Raw genomic sequence first — 26,632 nt, 5'->3', positions numbered from 1 at the left:
GCACTTACAACAGAACCTGAACATAATAGAGAACTCACAATAAACCTGAACATGACGTGGCACACACAACAGAACCTGAAGGTGACATAGTACACACAACAGAACCTGAAGAAGAACATGCCAGAACACACGTACAACATGTCATGATCATGACGTAGCACACATAAGAGAACTTGAACATGACATATCACTCACAACAGACCCAGAAAATAATTTAGCCGAAACCAGAGGATTGATCATTTAACACTCCATAAAACACGGAGAGAACACTGCACATAACATAGTCTGGATATATCAGTGAACACACATCATACATAACCTGGAGAGATCTCTGAACACAGTAAAACCTGAAGAGATCACTGAACACGATAGAACCTGGAGATATCACTGAACACACAACAGAACCTGGAAATATCACTGGACTCACAACAGAACCTGGCGAGAACACCGAACACACAACAGAACCTGGAGAGATCACTGAACACACAATATAACCTGGAGAGATCACTGGACACACAACAGAACCTGGAAAGATCACTGGACACACAACAGAACCTGAAGAGATCACTGAACACACAATCGAACCTGGAGAGACCACTGGACACATAACAGAACCTGGCGAGATCACCGGACACACAACGGTACCTGGAGAGATCACTGAACACATAATATAACCTGGAGAGACCACTGGACACATTACGAACCCGGAGAGATCACCAAATACACAACAAAACTAGGAGTGTGCACTGAATACACAACAGAACCCGGAGAGTACACCCAACACACAACAGAACCTGGAGAGATCACTGAACACATAACGGAACCCGGAGAGATCACCAAATGCAAAACAAAACCAGGAGTGTGCACTGAACACACAACAGAACCCGGAGAGTACACCCAACGCACAGCAGAAGCTGTAGGGGTTACTGTTCACTCATTATAACCCGGGGAGAATCCTGCATACTCAACAGGTAAACATGGTATAGTGTTCACTACTTCTGGATTTGATATTCAGTACACACCCTCATTGAAAATGTAAACCCTATATCCTTAGAATGAGCTTCACTCGAACCCGGTGTATCCTAAACCAATAAACTCCTAAACATAGTTTCTTCATTAAGGATACCAGCTTCAGTTTGCTTAACTATCCTGGTTTGTCTGTTGCATTAGCTGATAAACCAGGTATTCTTGAAACTAGTGAAGTACACCCTGAGGTAGCAGAACCAGGAACTATCTGCAAAAGGACTCCCATGGCTCAAAGAACACGGAAAGAACACTGCACACAACATGACATCAGCTTTTCTGATGACTCACCAGGAACGAATACTTGTCTAGAAAAAGAGGTTTTGTATGGACAAGTCGTCTGATTCTGATGCACCATCATCAAACAACGAATATGGAGCACTACCACCACAGTGTTTCTGCCAGAAAGAAATTGTTGGGTATGGCTCTATGGAATTGAATGCAACCACAGTCAACAGGGGTATGGGGGGTCCTCCCTCAGAAAGAAAATGCGTTACGTTTAGGGTTAGGATTAAGAAAATCATACAGTAATGATAAGAGTAATTAATTTTGTTAAAAAGTTAACTTTAAAACAAATTCTGCAAAAATATTTGCGTATGGCACCATACCTTTTTACCCTCTGGTAGAAACCGTGCACCAGACTTCGTCACACAAAATCAGGGGTGGGTAAAAGAAAACAAGGATTTCACGAGTCAGAGTAGTTTGATTTTATTTATCGTATTATTATTAATAAAAGTAAAATAACGTTTTTCACGTAATATTTTGTTTAAGCGGTGATTTTATTAATACGTACTTACGTTCTATTTACAAGCTTTCTCCTTTTTAAAAATAAATATGTGATTTGCAAAACTGAAATGTTTTAGAAGTGATGGTTCTTTCAGAATAAATATTCAAATTTACTTGATATACTGTTGGTCGTAAGTGACGCATTTAATTCAATCAAAGTGTGTCAATATATATTAACTGTTGTAATAGCAGTGGAGCATCATACCCAGGAAATGGTAACACGATGGAAATTCATTGTTAAAATAATATCCTTGCATACTTACTCTACATTCAAAATGAAGATTGATATATCAGTCCCAGTGGCGGATCCAGAAAATCCATTTAGGACATGTAGCACAAACGTTCCCGAAGGGATTCCTCTGATTCTCCAACGTAAACAATAAAAAAAATGAAAATATAACTGTCGGAAAATCTAGGGAGGGTCAGGGCCCTTGTCTCCCCCACTCTTAGATCCGCCACTGAGTTCTCAAACCACATGGAGTCTGTAGCAGACATATAATTATCCACGAAATTGGATTTAATTAGCCATAATATGAAATTAGTTTTAATGCTGCTCATTTACCAGTTTAACATGCCAAACGAATGATACAGCAAGTTTTTATCTTTAGTAGTATTAGTGGCAATTGCTCAAAACCGACGCTAATTTAATGGTGTGCAGACGATATACATTTACTTGTGAACTTATGGCACCAACAATTTACTCAAGACTGTTTTCCCCCACAGACTGTTCAGTTCACAACGTTTTTGTTGTAATAGTTTAGATGGCATTGGCGGATCCAGAGGGTGTCACAGGGGTCCCGTGACCCCCCCCCCCCCCAAACCTCGTCATTTAATGTGCCCTTTTTTCTTTAATTCATCGCCCACTAAACAAAGATCATTGGCGGATCGCCCCCACGTCCTTTGATGCGCCCGTTTTAAATGGCTTTTTAAAAATTATTATTTATGATCCACTAAACAAAGGAAAATGTCTTCTTTTTTTTTATATCGGAACACTTCGCTTTATGTAGTAAGCCGTATTTTCACGTTCGCTGATTTTCGGCATTGACGATAACAGTTACTCATTCGGATGCAGTTTTTCCAGCTTGGAAATTAAAACCATGCCACACCGGTGCCGAACTTTGCCGAACTCGATGGATTGAAAGGCATGACGCATTTGAAGTAATGACAGAACTATACCCGGCTATTATTACTTGCTTAGACGAGATGAGAACTTCACCGAAGGACAGAAATCGTCACACCATCGATGATGCTGGTTGTTATTTTCTTCAATGACACACTTCGAATTCATCATGACACTCATTGTGACAATGTCCTTCATGGCATACATATGAATCTTAGCCGTCTGTCTTCAGGGCAGATCAGTTGACATCGTGAAAGGCTACCGACATATTATTTCCGTTTAGAACACACTTTAAAGTGTGCGTCAACAAATTCAACAAATATTGGTACAACCAAGCTGTTTAATTGGCTAATGGCATTTCTGTCGGTTTATCGGTTCCGAGAAGATTTTATGTACAACAACATTGTTGCAATGCGCCTGCCCTGGGCTCAGAGGAATATTACGGAAGAAACCTCACTATACCGTATTTGGATCACATCATACAACAGTTATCGGAACGTTTCAGTTACTGCAGTTAAGTCTCTTCACCTAATACCTGTCACGAGGCAAGGATTAGCGGAATTGAACAAGCCTATAATTGAATACCACAGAGAAGATTTACCAAACCCATCTGATGCATCAGCCATTGATGTTGAACTAGATTTATGGGAAAGACACTTAGTCCACGAGCCAGGACCCAAAATGGGAGGACGAATGCTCATAGTGATTTTTGTCAAGGTCTACATCCCTAGGGATAGACAATTTATGATAGCATTGCAAGACTCACAGCGTTTTATGTGTATTACCCGTTTTATGACCCTACCCCCATTTCCATGACAGTTATATTTTTACAGAATTTCTAAAGGGTGACTATATTAAAAGCATTGTTAAATATTTGCCATGGCATTTAGGAATACAAAACGTGGATGATGGGGAGTTAATGGACTGGAGAATGTAGTTATGTTACCAATATTGAAATGCTTTGAGGATTAGGGTCTCATATAACACGGTTTTTTGTTTTGTAACGTTACAAAATAGAATTCACACAGTTTATTTTTCAGTAGAAATTTGACATAAAGTTTAGTCTCAGTACCTCAGATATTCTTTTTGAAGGATCTTATTGCAGCAGAAGCTTATAGTGACATCTAATTAATATATATATATATATATATTTATATATATAAAGTTTTCTTGGAAGTGTTTCTGTGTAACGACGCTTATGATAACCCAACCCCCTTTCCTCAAAAGCAATATTTCAAAGGAATTGTCAAGTGAATAACTGAATAAAAACATTATAAAATATTTATTAAGATGTACATGGCAAAACTAAGGGTTACCGACCGACCCCTCTGGCTCGTGGACTAACTGGTCTAGAGTTCCGCAATCTGACAGGCCCAGTTCTGCTTTGGCCACTTTGAAAGAAACAGATGTGATGATGTTTCTAAATATTCATTGTTTGATACGTTTACTGTATGTCATTCCATTTACAAGTTGCGAGTGTGAACGTTCATTCAGTGCACTGTGTCGCCTGGAAATGTTTTTGCGTACAACTATGACGGAGGATCGATTATATGGACTTGCTATCAACTCAGTGATTGACAGTTTTGCAATGAAATTTCCAACACGCATTCAACTTGTCCACATTGTTCCCTCCTTCGTACAGCGTGACTGACAACAATACACATGTTGTTTCTTGGCTAATGCTTGCTTTTAGCTTCCCATTAAACCATATATTATATAAAATTCACATTTTCCAAACAGAACAACTAGCAAACCAGTAAATTGCCTCGAAAGCGTGCCTCTGAGCATCTGTATTTTAAAAAAGCATGCCCCCAGATCCCCCTACAGATATCTCTCCCTTCGGGAGCTCGGGTCGTTTATCTTCGGCAAACTTAAAGGGACTCACCCTAGTTACGGCTATTTGTTAACCATTACGGCGTTGTTTTTCGCTATTAAACCCCATTTTTCACAAATAAAATTGCACTTTACTTACATTTTATTATTTAGAATACACATTTCCATTCACCTGAAGTGCTTTTTGGTAATCCTGATGTTTGTAAAACCACAAAATGCATTTTTGCATTTTTTCACAAGATGTTCTGTCGAGAAAAAACCGTTAAGCAAGCAAGGTCCAATCTATTTTTAGAGGGGATATTTCCATTTCAATGTCACAGACGTTGGTATATCACGTGACCGTTATCATTTTGGTTCGGTTTGTTTTCTCGTGCACGGTTCGCGCAATCAACATCCGATTTGTTGTTGTTCATTTGTGAGATTTTTCTTCACAGTTCGTGAACATTTTCAGTAACAATAAAGTTCAGACAAGTAAGTGTCTCAATACAAAATGTTACAAACCCTTAAAACCAATAATTACGATATTTGGAGAGGGAATACAACCAGGACAGAACAGTTGGAACATGTCCAGGAGAGGTGAAACGAACGCACCCCAAGTCTATGAAATTTGTCGTGACGTAGGCATTGTTGTGCTTCGAGCGACATCTACCGGTGACATCTGAATACTAACTTACAAAATTATTTCAAGCAATTGGGACATGGGGATTCCCATGGTATTTATCGATATAAAACCTGCTTTTTCACTCCATTTGATAAAAACGTGATCTAAGTGTGTTACAGGTTTGTAGATTAACCAAATTATAATTTATTTTCGCTGGATGGAACTAGGGTGTGCGGCTTTAATGGTGCCCTTTTTTATAAGTTTTGGACCCCCTCCTTACGAAATCATGGATCCGCCCCTGGATGGTTCCAGCTAAGAACATTTATATGGTAGGACCTAACCAGAGGCGGATTTGGGGGGGGGGGGCCAGGGGCCCGCCCCCTAAATTTTGCGAGTTATAATTTTATTATATATATATTAATTTTCTTTCTTTTTTTACGATCCACCTACAAACCTCCCCCAAAGTTCCCTTGGCATTCCGCGTCATGTCATTGGGTACCCGCCTAAATGGATTTTGTGGATCGGTCACTGCTAACTACTTTATGCACTTAATGTGACGTCAGCGCTAAGATCGCTAAACTAAAACGGGACCCAGTGCCAAACTGACCAGGTTTATTACGTTGAGCATACCCCCAAAATAATAATTAAAAAATTGTTTATATTTTTCTTTGTAGGAGGCCAGATGGCAGAACGAATAATTCAGTGGTAGAGCACTCACATGAGATTCAATGGGTTTTAGAATCAATCATCTTCCATGGGTTCATCAGGTTTTTATCCCGTCCCAAATAGTGTTGTTGTTGTTGTTGTTGTTTGGGGGGGGGGGGGGGGGGGGGGGGGGGGGGGGGGGTAAATTTAACGACACAACTAAAGCGCATTGATTTATTAATCATCGGCTATTGGATGTCTCATGTCAAACATTTGGTAATTTTGACAGAGAGTCTTAGAGCGGGGGATCTTTTATATGCACTATCCCACAGACAGGATAGCACATACCACGACCTTTGATATTGGTGCACTGGCTGAAATGAGAAATATCCCAATAGGCCCACAGACGGAGGATCGATAATTCTAGACCGACCGAGGCATCCATCGAGCGCTCAATCAAGTGTATCCCAAGCAGAGGCGTAGGGAGTGTGGGTGGGGTTTTATTTTGTTAAAAACTATTAAATTTGATAAAAATCATACATATATACATACATACAGAGTGTGGGTTCCCCCGCCCCCCCCCCCCCCCCCCACACACACATACACACACACTCAATATGAGGGGTCCAGTCGTGCTTCCCTAAAAAATACAATGAATTTATTTTTTACTGAAGCAGGGAGGGCTTTCGACCTTCGAAACCCTCCCTCCCTGCATACGCGTCTGGTGTTTTTAAAAAACAACAACATTCCTCTCAATTGTTTTGCAAGAACTATATAAGCACATTGCTTCAGAAAGCGTAGCATATAATATGACGTTTTTGCTACACTAAACACTGCACACTGATTGGAATGATGGGAAAATAATAGTAACTATCACATCTGGTGAAACACAGTTTCTTCAAAAAGAACTAGTAATCGAGCTAAGCCACGACATAAATACTAAGTCCTGGTGTTTTCTATTTAAATGTTACCGTAATCTGTAATGTGAAATTTACTTAAGGCACTACACCTTAAGTATATGAGGCGGAGGGGGGACTACTGAAGCAAAACCTCAAATTCGGGGGAAATGATACAAATATTCGGGTAAATTGTGCTAACCTAAGACCTTTTTACCATGTATTTCCATCATTCTACCGTCAAAATTAGTTGTAATCCATGTAAAAATGCGTAGTGATTCGTTTGTAACCCTATATAGATGTTTGATAGTAATGCTAATATGAATAAATGTGTGTGTGTGTGTGTGTGTGTGTGTGTGTGTGTGTGTGTGTGTGTGTATATATATATATATATATATATATATATATATATATATATATAAATAATAAAAGAAAACAAGTGTACAGTATATATGTACCGGTATTTTAAAAAACAATTTAAAGAAATAATTATCCTTTTACATGTTTCAGTCTTATCTTCAGAAAGGAACTGCTAAATAACTGCTAAATATGACGTCATACATATTATGACGTTACTGTAGTAGAAGGGGATTGATTTAATTACGTCATTGTTGCTTTTATCTAACGAAGAGCATTAAGAAGTGGACAAAACTTTCTAATAAAATACATTTCCTTTGTCTTTCTTTTTATTTCATCATTGGTATATATGTGATAAAATGGGAAAATGGTAAATTTAATATCTTTTTGTGCCGCACATGTATTTAAATGCAAACTCAATTGTATGCATCTTGTTTCAGGTTGTTTTATTTGCTGTTTGTGTACGCGTACTCTGGCTCTCAGTCGAGTGGTATGACCAATGTATTGTTCTTTGCAACCTTGGCATGTAATTACATAAATAACATTGTTAACCGAACAATCCATATCCCTGTGTACCCAAAATAAACCTTTGTGGTTGAATTCTATATGTGTGCCTTCTAAAATATGTTGGCATGTACCACAGTTACTTCGGTTACACTTTTTGACACTGCATTTATGTTCTACTGTTGTAGATTCAAATCTGTTTCAAGTTTTTGCTTTGTCTCTTACTATTTATAATTGAAATAGAGTCTAGTATGGACGACATTTTTTCATTTTGTTTTAAAATGTGCAATTCTGACAAGATCTTTTTATATATATATATATCGGGGTTCTGCGGGTTATGGGCCAGCGGCCTTTTCGCTGAAACGATTTGTTTTGGTTTTAAAAGATATTTTCTATCTAATACTACCGCATATTTATATATATATATATATATATATATATATATATATATATATATATATATATATATATATATATTGTACTGAAATGCTCTTTGAAATATTTGATGATTACAAGTAGGTTGTATTTAAATAGTCCATTGTTTGGAAAAAAGAAAGAAAGAAATGTTTTATTTAACGACGCACACAACACATTTTATTTACGGTTATATAGCGTCAGACATATGGTTAAGGACCACACAGATTTTGAGAGGAAACCCGCTGTCGCCACTATATGGGCTACTCTTCCGATTAGCAGCAAGGGATCTTTTATTTGCGCTTCCCACAGGCAGGATAGCACAAACCATGGCCTTTGTTGCACCAGTTATGGATCATTGGTCGGTGCAAGTGGTTTACACCTACTCATTGAGCCTTGCGGAGCACTCACTCAAGGTATGGAGTCGGTATCTGGATTAAAAATCCCATGCCTCGACTGGGATCCGAACCCAGTATCTACCAGCCCTTTGAAATAGTTGATGATTAGAAGTAGGTTGTATTTAAATAGTCCATTGTTTGGAAGTCACTTGTTATTATTGTTATCAATACTAAATAATAACTGTGCAAGTCCAAAATCCAAACGGTGTTACATGTCAATATCCTTCAAGTATAGGCATGTCTACCCTGACCCCTACCTCTGGTATGACATGTGACTTAGTCCAGGGTGGGGGCGGGATTTAGTGTTCTCCTGAGGTGCGTGTATCGCAGGATCGAACCACCTCGGTGGATTCATTCAACTGATTGGTTTTTTTTCTTCTTTTCAACCAGCGCACCACAACTGGTCAAAGGCCGTGGTATGTGTTTTCCTGTCTGTGGGAAAGTACATATTTAAAAGATCCCTTGCTTATAATGGAAACATATAGCGGGTTTCTTCTGATGACTACGTTTGACATCCAATAGCCGATGATTAATTAACCGATGTGCTCTAGTGGTGTCGTTAAACAAAACAAACTTTTATTTTTGGTTCTTGGTGGATCAACCGTGCAAGTGATATGCTGTCACTTATAATAATTATATAACAGCACACTGTGGTAGTGCTAAGGAGTACGGGTGGATAACTCAAAATGTTCGTGGTCAACCTATGTTGATTTTTTTGCATGGAAAGGAAATGGTTCAATTAACGACGCACTCAACACATTATATTTTTATTTATATATGGCGTCTGATATATGGTTAAAGACCACACAGATATTGAGGGAGGAAACCCGCTGTCGCCACTTCATGGGCTAATCTTTTCGATTAGCAGCAATGGATCTTTTATATGCACCATCCCATAGACAAGATAGCACATACCACGACCTTTGATGTACCAGTCGTGGTGCATTGGCTGGAGCGAGAAATAGCCCAATGGGCCCACTGACGAGGATCGATGTTAAACCGACCGCGCATCAAGAGAGCGCTTTACCACTGGGCTACATCTCGCCCTTTTTTCTTTCTTTTTTTTGGAACTGGAAGTTAAAAAATAGTAGTCACGTAGCCCTTTCAATGTTGTCCTATATTTTACACTGTGACAGAATATGTTCGGACATAGAAATTGCATTGAAATACATGCAAAAGTGAACGGTGGTGTGTAACCTTAATAATCTTCATTGTCGTAAAACGGTTCTGCTTAACACTAAAATATTGTTTGAATATTCTGACACGAAGTAATAATGACATGTTTTTCAATAGTAAATTGGCATTTGAAATTTCAGGGGTCGGGATGTAGCTCAATGGTAAAATATTCGCCTGATGTGGTTATTTCTCGTTCCAGCCAGTGCCCCGCGAATGGTATATCAGAGGCCGTGGTATGTGCTATCCTGTCTGTGGTATGGTGAATATGTGCATATAATATAATAGATCCCTTACTACTAATGGAAACATGTAGCGGGTTTCCTCTCTAAGACTAATGTTAAAATTACTAAATGTTTAACATACAATAGCCGACGAGTAATAAATCAACGTGCTCTAGTGGTATCGTTAAATAAAACAAACTTTAACTTTTGAAATTCGGTTAAATGATATTTTGGAAAGAACCCGTATACAGCAATATTGTTATAACTCTTACTAACTAGTCTAAAATGGCGCTGGCTTGCATTAACTACTTTTGTTGGAAATGGCTTTAAAATACATGTATTCTAAAACATGGTCAATTTAAAAAACAAAACTTTGTGAGAGTGAAAAAGTTTGCGCTATTAACTACTACACTCCCTTCATTGACCCCCCCCCCCCCCCCCACCCACACACACACACACACCTTGTAAAATCGTAGATGTTCCCCTGATAGTGTCCGATAACCAGCGGGTTAAAGAGCAGCCTAAAATATTTGTTATGACATGCGCCGTCTGCCAAAGTTCATGATTTTATCATCAAAGGCGTAATAATGCACTTATCTAACGACAGTGGAAACACATGAGCAAATAACGTTCTTTATCTAGGAGACGTAAGTCTGCGCTAGTTTAACAGTCACTTGTTATTAATTCGAGATTATTGATGTGTTAGGCGGATGAGACAGGGGTGAATAATCGGAAGAGGCTGTAACACACACACACACACACACACACACACACACACTCTCTCTCTCTCTCTCTCTCTCTCTCTCTCTCTCTCTCTCTCTCTCTCTCTCTCTCTCTCTCTCTCTCTCTCTCTCTCTCTCTCTCTATTTTCAACACCCACAAACGCAAGTGTCGTCCAAAGTCTGTGAAGTCAATGTGAATGGTGGTACCAAAGTGAAAATTATTAACCAGTCCAAAAGGAGTATTTCATTGGGCTATTTCTCGATACAGCCAGTGTATCACGACTGGTATATCAAAGGTTGTGGTATGTGCTATCCTGTCAGTGGGATAGTGCATATTAAAGCTGCCTTGCTACTAATGGAAAAATATACTGGGTTTCCTTTCTAAGATTATTGTCAAAATAACCAAATGTTTGACATCCAATAGCCAATGTGTTGTAATGGTGTCGTTAAACAAAGCAAACTTCTAACACTTATTGTTACAATGTGAAAAAAACAACATTAAAAACAAATTACAACAAACTGTGTTTTAATTTTGTGGTGCACAACAACAAATGTTTATTAAACATGTAATGAGAAGATTAGTTGAAAAACAACAAGTGGTCTGACAGTTCTTAAAGGTGCATGGTCTCCTTACTACACTCGAGGGAATTCCTGTCTAAAGTTGAGTTCCTTACTTGAAATAGTAAATTTTAATATGAATACGAATATATTTATTTAGATTGCCGATCATTTCACAGTGTTTTATACATAAATACATTACAATTCATACATATAAATAATTAACAGTAATGATAAAAGTGAATGACTGTTCAACAGAATGCATTTCTGAAACCACCTAAAAAAAACACCCAAAAAACAGCATCACGACTACTTTACATATTAAGACAACCGAGAATACACCGGATGCATAGAAATGAATATTCTAAACAATAAACTGTACATTTGAACCAGTTGTATCGTGCAATGTGTTTAGAAGACGATGCACCTTTAACGCGTTCATCTCCTGACAAGGCTGTCCTGAGAATAAACTCTGACATTTGTCGTATATAGAACCTTTGTCCACGGGTTAAAAAAAGAGAGAGAAAAACAGACAAAAATTAATACTTTCATAATACTGTTATACTTAACAAATGATGTATTTTAAGATAAAATAATAATTTAAAGCTACAATCTCGCCTCCTAGTGAAACATCGATCATTATTTACAGTGTAATAAACTCGTGTGTTTTCGTTATTACTGTATATTAAGATAACATGCCCCGTCGCCATTTTAATACATTATTTCACTTAAATATGTAGGTGCCCCCCCCCCCCCCCTCCCCTTGAGTACAGCGAATATTTTTTTTTTTACGTGACCTACACGTAGACACACCAGCCAAAAGGAATAATTAAACAAATAAAAATGATACGCTGTGGGAAGAAAATGAAACTGTATAATCTATTCTAAATAATTAAATATTAAAATTAACTCGAGAATGCAGCTTTAAATAGTTAAACAATGAAGTAAACGTGTTCGACTTGTTAACACAGGATGACAAGGTCGAAACGTATGTCCTAAATTGACTCTATGCCTTCTTAAACTTCACTGTTGCAGAAACACCTTTCACTTCCATAACCTGAAAAGAAAAGCAAACAAAACGTATTAGTTATTCACAATGAATGCATTGTGTTGAAAATGTTAAACACGGCCTTTTAAAAAGGTTCGCTGCTGTCGATTTGTACTATGTCAGACGACAGCGCTCGGCCTTGGTGGTATAGGTGTTATTATGCAATATATGTTTTGTTGGACGCATACCTTTAATTTAATAGGTAGAGGAATCTATAACTGACAAACAAGTTCGGATAATGATCCATATGGATTTAGCTTAGCCGCCATCTTGAATTAAAGTTGGCCGCCAAAACTGTAAAGGAAAAAAAATTCTAACAATGGATTTGTTTCTTTGGGATATGAATAATTTTTTAAAATACGGTTATTCCAAATGTAGCAAAAAGAAAATCCAAACCCTAAAATCATGACATAACAGTTCAGACTAGTAGCTGTGCTTTTATCACTGGGCTACGGACAGTCGTGGAAGTTCAAAGATTGACGAGGTTGGTCAACCCCGTCATGACAGTTGGTAGTCTGAGACTAGCATATATAAGTCCGGTAGGTGTTGGGTTAGCAGCCGTATAACATCTCCCACGTAGAGTGCGTTTTAACGGCTTAGGGGCGGACCCAGTAAATACTTTAGTGAGGGGACCAAGGATAAAAGGGCACAAGGACCAAAACCCTGAAAAGGTCACTCCCTTCGACCCGCCATTTCTGTTCAGTTGCTACGGGTTATTGCTTATGTCCAATGTTGATATTATCAAGTTGGTTATGCTATGACTATATGTCGGGACGATGTTTTTGTACTTATTTATTGCAAATAATAGTAAAACTAGTAAAATAATGATATTAAGATAAACAATCGATTCTTCTCACCGATGCCAACTCATCTCCATTCACTTGGCGAGTAATAGTAATTGTGGTATCTCCCACAGTTTGCGTCTCAACCATTTTGGTATCTTCAACAGTAACTGTGGCCTGAAACGCAAAATAATGATGTGCAATGGTTTATTGGTTTCCATATAAAACATTGTCTTCATACGCGTACGGCATGTGCAAATAGTTGTCTTCATACCGTACGGGCTCCCATTTGTTGCATGTGCAAATGGTTGCCATGATATTTAGAATTACACCTGTCTTCATACGCGTACGGGCTCTCATGTGCAAATGGTTGCCATGGCATGTGTCTTCATACGCGTACGGGCTCCCATTTGTTGCATGTGGTGACATTATTAGAATTACACCTGCCATGGCAAATGGTTGCCATGACATATATTAGAATGTCTTCACGTACCTCCCATTTGTGGCATTGCAAATGGTTTTCGGCGAATACGGGCTCCCATTTTGTGGCATGTGCAAATGGTTGCCATGACATATATTAGAATTACACCTTTCCGCGTACGGGCTCCCCATTTGTGGCAAATATGATTATTAGAATTACACCTGTCTTTATAGGCGTACGGGCTCTCATTTGTGGCATGTGCAAATGGTTTCCATGGCATATATTAGAATTACACCTGTCTTCATAGGCGTACGGGCTCCCATTTGTGGCATGTGCAAATGGTTTCCATGGCATATATTAGAATTACATCTGTCTTCATAGGCGTACGGGCTCCCATTTGTGGCATGTGCAAATGGTTTCCATGACATATATTAGAATTACACCTGTTTTCATAGGCGTATGGGCTCCCATTTTTTTAAATTAAACGAAAATGCCCGAATATGGATAACAACATTTATTCACTTTATAGCATTCAGCTATGTAGAGTTGCACACGAATCAATGCACATTTTTACATGGATTATTACTAATTTTGAGGGTAGAATGGTGGAAATACATGGTAAAAAGGTCTCAGGTTAGCATATTTTTCCCCGAATATGTGTTATTTTTGCTCGAATTTAAGGAGTCGCTTATGCCTGTATTATGTACAGCAAAAGTCGAAGGTGGATGGGGTGGGCATGGCGTTAAGTGGCCATGACTTCATCTTGAATCCAACCCTCTTTTAAAATTGATCATCTAGGCGTACGGGCTGTCATTTGTTTAGGGGGCGGTGGCAGGCTGGCTGGCTTTTTCCCAAAATGAAACGAATCTGAATAACATTTATTCATATTAGCATCACTACCAAACAGCTATATATGGTTGCAAACGAATCACTGCGCATTGTTACATGGATTAAAACTAGTGCAGAATGATGCAAATACATGGTAAAAAGGTCTCAGGTTAGCACATTTTGCCGGAATATTTGTATCATTTTGCCCAAATTTGAGGTTTTGCTCCAGCATTAAGGGGACAGTTGCCTGCCCTCTGTCTCGTACGCTTGTTAAATTGATGACCTGTTTAACTTTGATATTTAGCAGAATAAATAAAGGTGTGGCTAATGAAACATGAATATTCAAACGTTTTGAAACATTTATTTTTAGCCAGCCAATGGAATGGTGTGTTATGCACACGACACACGTCAGCTGACCAATATGACTCACTTTCATTGGCTGCATGGTGACAGACATGCCCTCGAATTGTTCCCCTGCTTTAAGGCGTGACTCTCTGACACGTTCTCCTGCGGTTGTCTTCATAACGTAAGTATCTCCATCCTTACTGATCTCCACTTGTGGCTTATTTGCCAATACGTCTTTCATGTAGGCTTCAGGAACACCTGAAAATGAAGACGGTTAATATCAGCACCGTAATTTATAGAGGGGAGGCTAAGAAAAAGAAAAAAAAAAGTGCCGTTTTGGTTTAGTGCCCTTTTTGTCCATTAGCGTAGCTAGGATTTTATAGTGGGACAAGATGTACCCCGTGCGTAGTACGGAAATGTTTAGATTTCTCCCCTCCCCCCAAAAAACCCCCAAAACAAAACAACAACAAACAAAAAAAACACAAACAAAACTACAACAACAAAACACAAACAAACCAACAAAAAACAAAACAAAAAACAACAATAAAAAACCCCACTGCTATATAGATAGCCAGCCCTCATTAACTGAGGCTATATGCACGGCTGCCGTCAATATAGCCACTTCTATGTTTAAGTGACAACGATGGCGGCTTCCTTTACCGTTGTATTTATGTAATTCAGGTTTGTATGCAATATTTAGCACGATGTATTTACGGCAGTCAACTGGACCTGTTCCTTGCGAAAATATCATTTAATAAGTGGTATCAAGTGGTTACGTTCATGGTTGAATAAAGTACTTTTAGGGACAAATCAAATGTATATATTATCAGGTAATATTTTGTTAGGTCATTAAGATGTCTTCTTTTTCTTTTCGTTCCTTCTTGTACCTTTAAGATGTCATTTCACTATTTTCCCAAATAGAACAAATTGAACGGTGTGAAAAACTTGAGTTGTGGCGGGTTCAGTAATAATCGTCCTCCATTTATCGATCATGGTCGCTTCGGTGAGCCCATTGGGCTATTTCTCGTTCCAGCCAGTGCACCGCGACTTGTATATCAAAGGTCGTGGTGTGTGCTATACTGTCTGTAGAATGGTGCATATAAAAGATCCCTTGCTACTAATGGAAAAATGTAGCGGGTTTCCCCTCTAAGACATTTATTTGAAATTACCAAAGATTTAACATAGCCGATGATTAATAAATCAATGTGCTCCAGAGGTCAAACAAAAACAAACTTTAACTGTAGGAAATTATGTTAGGATTCTAGCTGTGAGGCAAGATTGCATCATTAAGAGGTTCTAAGAGAATCGTAATATGATATTTCCCTTGCTACTAATGGAAAAAAAATGTAGCGGGTTCCTCTCCAAGACCATATGTTAGAATTATCAAATATGTTCGTGCTCTCGAGAGGGCATTAATTGTTGTCGATGCGTTTGGAATCTACCTAGGGACCAGTTAGACCTACAGTTATTAGGGCCTATATATGTAGTGGTTTGGACTGGTTACATAAAAGCTATGAATATAGGAGGCAGTGAATGGTCGGTATCGCTTCGTAATCATAGATAGTGGAATTCTCTATAGATGTGACCATTACTGTTTAAAGGTCACCGTCATTTAGACGCCTACATAGTGAGTCAATGCAGCTCAAGTTGCAACCTCTTTAAGCGATACCTGGGTAATGAGACCATCTATTCCACAAAGCACTCCTGTCTCGGAATTGGCCACTGGCGATGCCAGAGGTTAATTAAGTCCGGGATGGGCGTGCCTGAACCTATTTTGGATATGGGCACGAAAAACAAGTTCCCATACCCATATTCCACAAAGCTCGCCGAATATATTTGAAAGTGTGTGTGTGTGGGGGGGGGGGGGGTGTTCGATGGTCTGGGGGGAAATGCATGTATTTGAGAGACATTTTGAATTTCAGGTCTTAAAAATGGCATTTCCAGCCAACGGAAACATGGAACATTATGGGTGGGACATGGAATCATTGCCGGGACATGGAATCTTTGCTGGTGTATCGTCTATAAAGTACGGCTATTTGGTGTGTAATATTTGGAGAGAGAGAGAGAGAGAGAGAGAGAGAGAGAGAGAGAGAGAGAGAGAGAGAGAGAGAGAGAGAGAGAGAGAGAGGGGTTATTTAACGACGCACTCAACACATTTTATTTACGGTTATATGGCGTCAGACATGTGGTTAAGGTCCACACAGATATTGAAGGAGAAAACCCGCTGTCGCCACTTCATGGGCTACTTTTTCGATTAGCAGCAAGGGGTCTTTTATATGCACCATCACACAGACAGTACAGTACATACCACAGCCTTTGTTACACCAGATGTGGAGTACTGGCTGGAACGAAAAATAGCCCAATAGGCCTACCGACGGGGATCGATCCTAGACGGACTGCGCATCAAGCGAACGCTTTATCACTGGGCTACGTCCTGCCCCAGAGAGAGAGAGAGAAAGAGAGAGAGAGAGAGAGAGAGAGAGAGAGAGAGAGAGAGAGAGAGAGAGAGAGAGAGAGACAGACAGACAGACAGACAGAGAGACGCAGAGAGAGAGAGAGAGAGAGAGAGAGAGAGAGAGAGAGAGAGAGAGAGACAGACAGACAGACAGACAGAGGGACAGCCGTCACACAGGTTACTTCTACCGAAAAGAAGTGTGTGAGTTTGGGGGTGGGGGTGGGGGGGGGGGGGGGTATGCATATTGTCATAAGCAGGACTATATGGTTACCACATGAAAGCACAAAACGATTTAAAGCCTTATATGATACCTTAATCAAAAACAGATTATAACAGAGAAAAAAAGGTTTCTTTTTTTTTCTATGAAACAAATCTTTACTAATGGCTAACGAGATTTACTTTTTTGTAAAGGAGATGCCATCCTAATGTCGTAGAATACCTATTTTGAGGTATTAAATGTCATGTGGAAGACATAAAGCACTTCGCTTCTACAGATGTGATGATCAGTCTCAGTTTGTTGGCAGTCAAGAGGCCATATAATATCAGATATCCTAGACGCAACCTGTTATCAACGGTGTCAGTTAGTCGACTGTTGAAATAACTGTTTGATCAGACGATATACCAAAGGTTATTCCAGAAATCATCACTCTGGAAAGATGTGGCAGGAAGAAAAATAAATTTTAAAAAAAACCTCACACCACACAACAACAGGGTTCAGTAATATAGGGTGATCTCCTGGTAGACAAAAAAAAAAATGCACTTTTAAAAAATAAGGGTACTTTTTTGTATTTTTGGAGGGAGGCACTATCCCCATGTCCCCACCTCACTCAACTCGCTAGATACAGCCATGTTTTTAATCAACGGGCCCCGTTTTTACGAAGTAATCTTAGTGTTAAGATCATCTTAAAAGGACAGTCCTTAGTTTACAACCATTGTAAAAATTGTCCGACCACTAGAGCCTTTTTGATACAAATTGAACACATTTTCTTATTTAAAATATCAGTGTCTGTATTTACAAGGTGTTTGTTGTTGTCCTAATGCTTGTAGTAGCCCAAACTGGATTTTAAAAATAAATATATATCACGAATTAAAGTAAAAACTGACTGCTACAAACATTAGTATACGACCGCAAACACTGGTATTATAAACAAGAAAATGTATTTAGTATGAAATAGTAGTCGCCAACAAGGCTCTGTTATCGCAAACATCTTACAATGGCTGAAAATTCAAGACAGTCCCTTTAAGTGCATAACTACCTTATGCACCTAAGTTGATCTTAGCGCTAAGATCGCTTCGTAAAACAGGGCCCAGATGGCATAACCAGCGCGCCACTGAGACCGTTGTTACAAACAAATTCCAAGCTGCAAGTCGTTACTGCAAATTGCTGCGTGAGCGCGCACTTTAAATTATAACTATTTACACAGATTAACTTGACTGGCGACCATCATGGCATATGGTCCTTGTCTTGGCAGGCCGCTTTTGTGCGTATCGGATGTCTCGACTCATTCCAGCATATACAGTTGTTGGCATCTTGGTGAAAGAATTATTGTTGAACTTGTGCTGACCTGTGATTCAAAAATACCGTAGATCCTTGTGCTTCGGGCGTCTGTTTGGGGGGGAATATCATATTACGATTCTCTTAGAACCTCTTAATGATGCAATCTTGCCTCACAGCTAGAATCCTAACATAATTTCCTACAGTTAAAGTTTATTTTTGTTTGACCTCTAGAGCACATTGATTTATTAATCATCGGCTATGTTAAATCTTTGGTAATTTCAAATAAAAGTCTTAAAGGGGAAACCCGCTACATTTTTCAATTAGTAGCAAGGGATCTTTTATATACATCATTCTACAGACAAGACAGTACATGCCATGGCCTTTGATATACCAGTCGTAGTGCACTGGCTGGAACGTGAAATAGCCCAGTGGGTCCACCTTCCACAGACCGACCGCCAATCAGCACTTTACCCTGGGCTACATTAGGACCCCCCCACCCCCCCACATGTTATCAACGGTTACCGTTTTTTTGTCTCTAAACAACATACTATAACCATGTCTGTCGCTCGAGATAGTTATTCAGCATAAATTTAAATAATTTGAAATACTGATTCTAGAATATCGAGATTAACATTAGATTCGTCGGACACTTAGTAAAAATACAAGAAGACTGACAGTATAAGACGTAAGATCCGTATGGTGCAAAGTTACAACTCACAGTATAAGACGAAAGATTCAGATGGCGTAAAAATACAAGAAGACTGACTGTATAAGACGAAATATGTGTATGGCGAAAAAATACAAGATTCACAGTATAAGACGGAAGATCAGTATGGCACAAACATACAACTCACAGTATAAGACGAAAGATTCACATGGCGTACAAATACAAGAAGACTGACAGTATAAGACGAAAGATCCGTATGGCGCAAACATACAAGAAGATTCACAGTATAAGACGGAAGATCAGTATGGCGCAAAAATACAAGACTCACAGTATAAGACCGAAGATCCAACGCAAAAATATAAGACTCACAGTATAAGACGAAAGATCCGTATGGCGTAAACATACAAGACTCGCGGTATAAGACAAAAGATCCGTATGTCGCAAAAATACAAGACTCACAGTATAACAAAGACCGAAGATCTGACGCAAATATATAAGACTCACAGTATAAGACGAAAGATCCGTATGGCGAAAAAATACCGCGAGAAGATCGAGAGTATAAGACCGAAGATCCGACACAAACATACAAGACTCACAGTATAAGACGAAAGATCCGTATAACGCAAAAATATAAGAAGACTCACAGTATAAGACGAAAGATTCGTATGACGCAAAAATACAAGAAGACCGACAGTATACAGGAAGACTGACAGTATAAGACGAAAGATCCGTATGGCTACCAGTTTACTTGAAAACCAGTGAAGCGGATTTTGATTGCGAACTGCACCCTACCAAGATATCCCTGGAACTCATATTTAGGCTTACTAACAATGTTCCACTCATCACATCCCGCTTCACCCCTTATTCACAATATCTTTCCCTTGGCCATGCCCCGTGCACTTCACACACTTTTGTAAATGCTCCTGGCAGTACTAGACTGCATCTAGCCCGAGTACTCTGACTGTAGGAGAGCTAGACGCACATGGGCTCTCTTGCAGTCAGAGTACTCGAGCTAGACTGCATTAAAACAAAACTACAGGGGGCAATTTCACAAAACATCGTAAGTTTACGTCTGTGACTAGCAATTATACCGGACATACATTTACATCTGTTTGGCATCTATTTCAAGACAAATATTACATCATTAAGGGAAATAGAGCATTTTAAGGACAAAAGAAAATGAAATATGTGTATTTCTAACTATATTTATAATAGAAATAAGAATTGTGGTTTAGTCGTAGATTTACTTTTACGTGCAAAACTGGGCTTACGATGTTTTGTGAAATGGGCCCCTGATTAATGATAATTTCATATTTCCATAATGGTAACGTACCGGCGCTACGGAGTCGGATTTAATATGCACAATGTGGTCTAAGTGGTGACATTTAGGACTATGAAGAATTGTTTTTAGCGACCCGCCAGACGTGGCACCGGACAGTCCACTACAGCGGGGTCAATTGGCGAACATATCCCGTGCACGTCCGTTCTCCTGACAGTCCATATGTATCACGGGACGTCTCTAACTTTAACAGACGGGTTTTGTTACAAGAGAATGCCAAGGTTATGCACATTATAATTAGTCACTCTTGAGGCTTCAGAACAGCCCAGACCTCTTGTAAACATTACAAGGACAGATCCTAGTTTCAACCCGTGAAAATTAAAATTAAGTTTAGTTAATCTACAAACCTGTAACACATTTAGATAAAGTTACAACTGAGTGAAACACGAGTCTGTGACTTTGAAATGGTGAAATACCCTCTAAAAATAGACTAAAACTCCAACTGAATACCTGTTACTTCTCAGACGCACGTGCGTTTTTTAAAAAATATGAGAAATGCATTTTGTGATATGAAAAACACCAGGATGACCAAAAACACTTCGAATGTACGGAAATAGATAAACTAAACAATAAAATCTAAGTAAAAGTATGATTTCAGTTATCAAAAAGGCTCTAATAGTCAAAAATTTCCCTTAGTGTTTAAAAACTAGGGTATGTCCCTTTAAAAGTTGCTTTATCACAGTGGGAAGGGTAGGGCACGTAGCTCAGTGGTAAAGCGCTAGCCTGATGTGCGGTCAGTTTAGAATCGATCCCCGTCGGTGGGCCCTTTGGGCTATTTCTCGTTCCAACCAGTGTACTGGTATATATAAAAGATCCGTTGCTGCTAATACATTTTAAAGGGTTTCTTTTTTAAGTATATGTCCAAATTACCAAATGTTATAGCAGATGATTAATAAATCGATGTGCTCTAGATGTGCTCCCAGAAATAATTAAAACTAATTACCGACATATATGAAAACTGATGTACATGGATATTTGTGTGTGTGTGTGGGGTGGGGGGGGGGGGGGGGGGGGTGAGTAGGCGAGTGGATGAGAGAGTTTTTTTTAATGCAGTATATGTTTTAAACATGAACATTGTGTACATGTAAATAGTCTATATGAAATACAATTAAAATATGTGTACGTCAGAGAGCTCAGGGCACCTCAACCCTGACACTGCCAAATATTTCTGGGGACAATAAAAAAAAATAAAAAAAAATAAAAATTAATAACTGCTATCCAAAACATTGCTTTGTTTGTTTTCAGATAACAGTATTAAAGCTATATTCATATCTTACTCACCCGTTAGTGAGAACACCATGCGTTATTTTTTATAACAAATAGTTGTTTACACACGTACGTGTGTTAACAATTTCAAGACATACGACTGACTGCACCTAGGTGATGACCAGGTCACCAATGTCATACGTCCAATAAAAAAAAACAGCACGGTGGAAATCGATTACACTGTGACGTATAGATAACCTGGCAATCAGTGTCTGTGACGCGTAAGTCAGCTACAAGTGCAACGGCTGTAAATAACTTTTAGTCGAAAAAGATGTTAAAATTTGCATAAAACCTGGTTTTTGATGATATGTAAGAAATAGAATAATACATTCGTGTCCGTTAGATACCATTTATCTCACAACTCATTATTTAAAAACGTATCAAACTCTCTTTCGTTCGTTAGATACATTTTAAAAGAACTCGTTATGAGATAAATGGTATCTAACGGCCACTCATGTATTATTCTCTGTTTATTAAACTATTACTGTTGGTGATTGTTGGATTGTTAAGTTGGAAATGTTCATAACGCTTGCACATCTCTCGACCAAGGTTTGTTTTGTTTAACGACAATGCTATTGCACGTTGATTTATTAATCATATTAGATGTAAAACGTTTGGTAATTTTGACGTATAGTCTCAATAGAGGAGACCCGCTACATTTCCCCATTAGTATCAAGGGATCGGGACGTAGCCCAGTGGTAAGGCGCTCGCTTGATGCGCGGTTGGTCGTGGATCGATTCGCGTCGGTGGGCAAAAATGCTATTTCAAGTTCTAGTCAATGCACGACGACTGGTATATCAAAGGCCGTGATATGTGCTATCATGTCACTCGACAAAGATATCCATATGATTGGTGTCTGGTGTGGTTACCACAACACTTGGTTGAGAGAGGTGAAACTCGCTTCCACAAAAATAGCCTTGCTGCTTCTACCGAAATGCAGCAAGGGGTCTTTTGTATGCCCTTTCCCATAGACAGGAAACTGTACACAGCCCTGGCCGGGTGCTATACCCATTTAAAAATAATAACTGAAACCTCTGTAATTTTCCAGCATTTCACATCAAATCCAGGCTACTGTGTTAAAATTGTTTTACAAAAAAAAACCAAAAAACCCCTGAAATTAGATAAAAAGCTGAAAAACATGTGTACACCACGGAATCCTCCTATAGACGAGGCACTATAAAGAGATTCATGGAATGTATCTCTATTTTGCCAAATGCCCATTCGACTCTGCATTGTGCAGAGATACCATGTATTACGGTTTTGAAGTTCACATTTAATGTACAAGTGAGGCTCTGGTTGGAATTGACGGGAGGTGTACGAGTCCATTAATGGGAGATCACACCTTAGGCTAGCGCTCTACCACTGAGCTACATCTCACCCCTACCAGAAAAATAGCTAAACTGCTGCATCCATGTTTAATTTAATGGATGGGGATGTATGTATTATAAACAGGATGTATCTGGGCCGACTATGAACATCTATACAGATAACAGTTTCCGTCGCGGTTCTTCGTGACACTTGAAAACGTATTTTTACCAAGCACAGTACATTCTGTTTACACTGCGTACCAGCGTAGTTCAGAATTGTTTATTGTTGGTTCAGCATTAATTCATGAATGTCAGAAGAGTTTACTTGAACCCTAAGTGGATATAAATAGGAAAAAAAGAAGAAAAAAAATTAACCTACAGCGGGTTTGTCTGTCGCTTTGTACTTTTAAAAAAGTCATTCTCTCTCTCTCTCTCTCTCTCTCTCTCTCTCTCTCTCTCTCTCTCTACCTCTCTACCTCCCTATCTCTCTTTCTATCTCTCTCTACATATTATAATCAACGGTTGTCAGTTATTCGAATATCTTTGTTTATGAAGAAGAAGAAGAAGAAGAAGAAGAAAGAAGAAAAAGAAGAAAAAGAAGTGAGTATTGCATTGACCCTAACGATAGTACACAAAACAAATAAAATATTTGAACCACTAAAAAGCAAACTGTTCTCAAATTAACAGACGCGCGTACATTGTCGAGGTTAGGTGGTAAATGATGTTTTCTTTTGCTGTTTGAACAATTCACTGTTTGTTTTGTTGCTGTATGCACTCGTCTCTAATTTCTTGACACCTGCACTTTCAACTTCTGGTTCTTAATAGACTGCAACCGGAATTTTGAAAGCATTTTCAATTTAATATATATGTGAAGAATATGTGTATTGGCTCACCCTACCCTATGCTTGAAACATAAGTTGATATAGAAACGAACATAAATAAAAAATGAAAATGAAACACGTTATAATTACTTTATATACGTCTGAATCATACCCACATTCTAAGGCCGTGGTATGTATTATCCTGTTTGTGGTATGATGTATATACAATATTCTTTGCTACTAATGTTAAATATGTAGCAGGTTTCCTCTTTAAGACTAGGCCTTATATATCACAATTACCAAATGTTTGACATCCAATAGCCGATGATTAATAAATCAATGTGCTCTAGTGGTGTCGTTAAACAAAGCAAAAAAAACTGTTGAGTCGGTAAAATATAGCTATTGAATATTTATCTTATCGTATAGCACCCTCTCCTATCTAAGACGATAGTGTATGGACGTTGTCTTTTGTGAGTCATAAATATCGTAATCGTTGTACTTGGTACCTTGAAGAAGAAAGAAAAAAAATCTATGATCCTAGATATCTCGTAATCTTGTCAGGGCCATTCGACGAAAGGGTTTGGTGGGGGTGAGCTGCAATGTCATTTATTCCGGGTCTCAAACTTAAAGAACAATTGATAAATTTGGGACGTTTGTTAAAGGAGGAATTTTCTTGACTTTGTAGTCACTGCAATGAAATGGTGTGTGCTTATGCGTGTGCGTGTGCGTGTGCGTGTGCGCGTGCGCGCGTGTGTGTGGTGTTTCAGAGGGAGACCACTCGCCTAAGCTGCTATGGGTCGCAGGATCGACCGCCCGTCTCAACCTACACCGCACAACTATTACATCGAAAACCGTGATGTGTACTGAAAAGTGCATTATAAAAGATCCCTTTCTATTTAATGCATCGGTAGGAGGAGCCTGTATGGCGGCAGCGGGGTTCGTTTAATTTTTATTTCGACCAAATGTCGTATCATATGTTAAACACCAAAACAGACGTCGTTTCTTCTTCTTCGGCGTTCAGTTTCTTTATGCTTATTAAATACAAATCGTGAGTTTTACCGCCTCCATGAACACCACAGTCAGCAGCAGGTCGATCGTCTCTTTCGCCCCAAAGACGTAGTTTAAAATTTGTGTCTTTAATTATTCTTATTCCTTGTAGCCTTGTAGCATACCATGCCCTTCTTGACGATTAAAATGCCTGTTACACATAAATGCATTTTCTTTCTAAAATTATCATTGCCTGTAGTCTGTAGACCTATATCCTCCTATATATTTCTGGTCTCCGAAATGTTTGTAGGTTAGAAGTTTCTCAAACTTGATTTTATCTTCACATTCTATTAATGCGTTCTTTGAGCAGTTCTGAAACATTCTCAGGAACATGAATCACACTGCAGTCTGTGACAATAAATACGAGAGATGGAAGCATTCCAGACGTATTCCGAGGTGTATACCACCTGCCTCTCTTGATTTATTACACAGACCTCAGCCCGTGTACCACACCGAGTCAGAAACACCCATCACCATGAATATTACGAACATGCGACAAGTGAGCGTTACATAATTCCTGACGTTCTTTGATCTTTAATTTGTGTGCATATATTTCCATACATGTCTGTGTTCTTTCTTTCTACTATTTGTATAATAATTATAATTTATAACCATGTATTTTCAATAAAAAAGAACCCCTTAAAACTCAGTTTTCTGTGTGTTTTAAAATGTTTTACCATCTACCTACTCTCATACTCATCTTTCAAGTTCATTGTAAATTTATATTGTTGGCCTACCTAACATTTTTAATTTACCAATGTGATGTTATATATAACAATATTATAACGCAACTCAACAGAGTTACATTTTTTGCTTTTGTTTCAAAGAGCGGGAGTAGGCCGATTGTAAGCACGTGTGCACTTTTGATTGTATCAGTTATGTAGATTTTTCTGCTTCTTTGGTTCAAGTAACAATTAAAAAGTTTCTTCAAATAATAATTGTAATAAAAATACAAAGCAGTTAAAATATACTAACACAAAGTACCGCGAATCATCGGGGACCCATATCACAACGGTGATAGATTCAATTAATCTGCAAGTACCAAATAAATAAATATAGATACACTTACCTGCAGTTTCCATAAATTTTTGTAAGTTTTCTTCAGATACAAAAGTCCATTTTCCTATAAAAGCAGCCATGTTAAGAATTATGTTATCGTTTGGTTGAAAGCCCAGTCACCAGAACAAACGTGTGTGCAGAACACTTGGTTATCGTCTAACCACCAACAACGCAGACAGACTGTATCACGTGGCTTTTTGATTAACGTCATGTGACTGCACACTCTATCATTTAGTTTCTGCAAAGTGTTGTTAATTATCACATGTGAAATATAGAATGTCTGTATCCATGGGTTACTATGTTTTAGTATCTCAAATTATTTTAAAATTGTGAAGTTATTTTAAGTTGCTGTGGTATTATATTTTTATTGTACATTGAGATTGTGGTATTATATTTGTGTTCAGAGAGAGAGAGAGAGAGAGAGAGAGAGAGAGAGAGAGAGAGAGAGATGAAGACATACACACACCATATCCATGCTCGCATGTGTACACATAT

The 26,632-nt window shown here is 38.6% G+C and overlaps 1 protein-coding gene across 1 annotated transcript; it reads right to left on the bottom strand.

Annotated features, from left to right (window-relative positions):
* Positions 1-11,205: 11,205 nt before the first annotated feature.
* Positions 11,206-26,311, bottom strand: LOC121390520 (fatty acid-binding protein-like). Its single transcript, XM_041522353.1, has 4 exons — positions 26,148-26,311; positions 14,764-14,936; positions 13,160-13,261; positions 11,206-12,311 (listed from the first exon to the last, which is right to left on the bottom strand). Exons 1-4 carry the CDS (start codon positions 26,215-26,217, stop codon positions 12,261-12,263), a joined length of 396 nt encoding a protein of 131 aa, XP_041378287.1. The 5' UTR covers positions 26,218-26,311; the 3' UTR covers positions 11,206-12,260.
* Between the last annotated feature and the right edge of the window lie 321 nt (positions 26,312-26,632).

Source organism: Gigantopelta aegis, chromosome 3 (genome assembly GCF_016097555.1).
Source record: "Gigantopelta aegis isolate Gae_Host chromosome 3, Gae_host_genome, whole genome shotgun sequence".
In the NCBI taxonomy this organism is placed as follows: Eukaryota; Metazoa; Mollusca; class Gastropoda; order Neomphalida; family Peltospiridae; genus Gigantopelta; species Gigantopelta aegis.
This window is presented reverse-complemented; position numbering and strand designations above follow the sequence as displayed.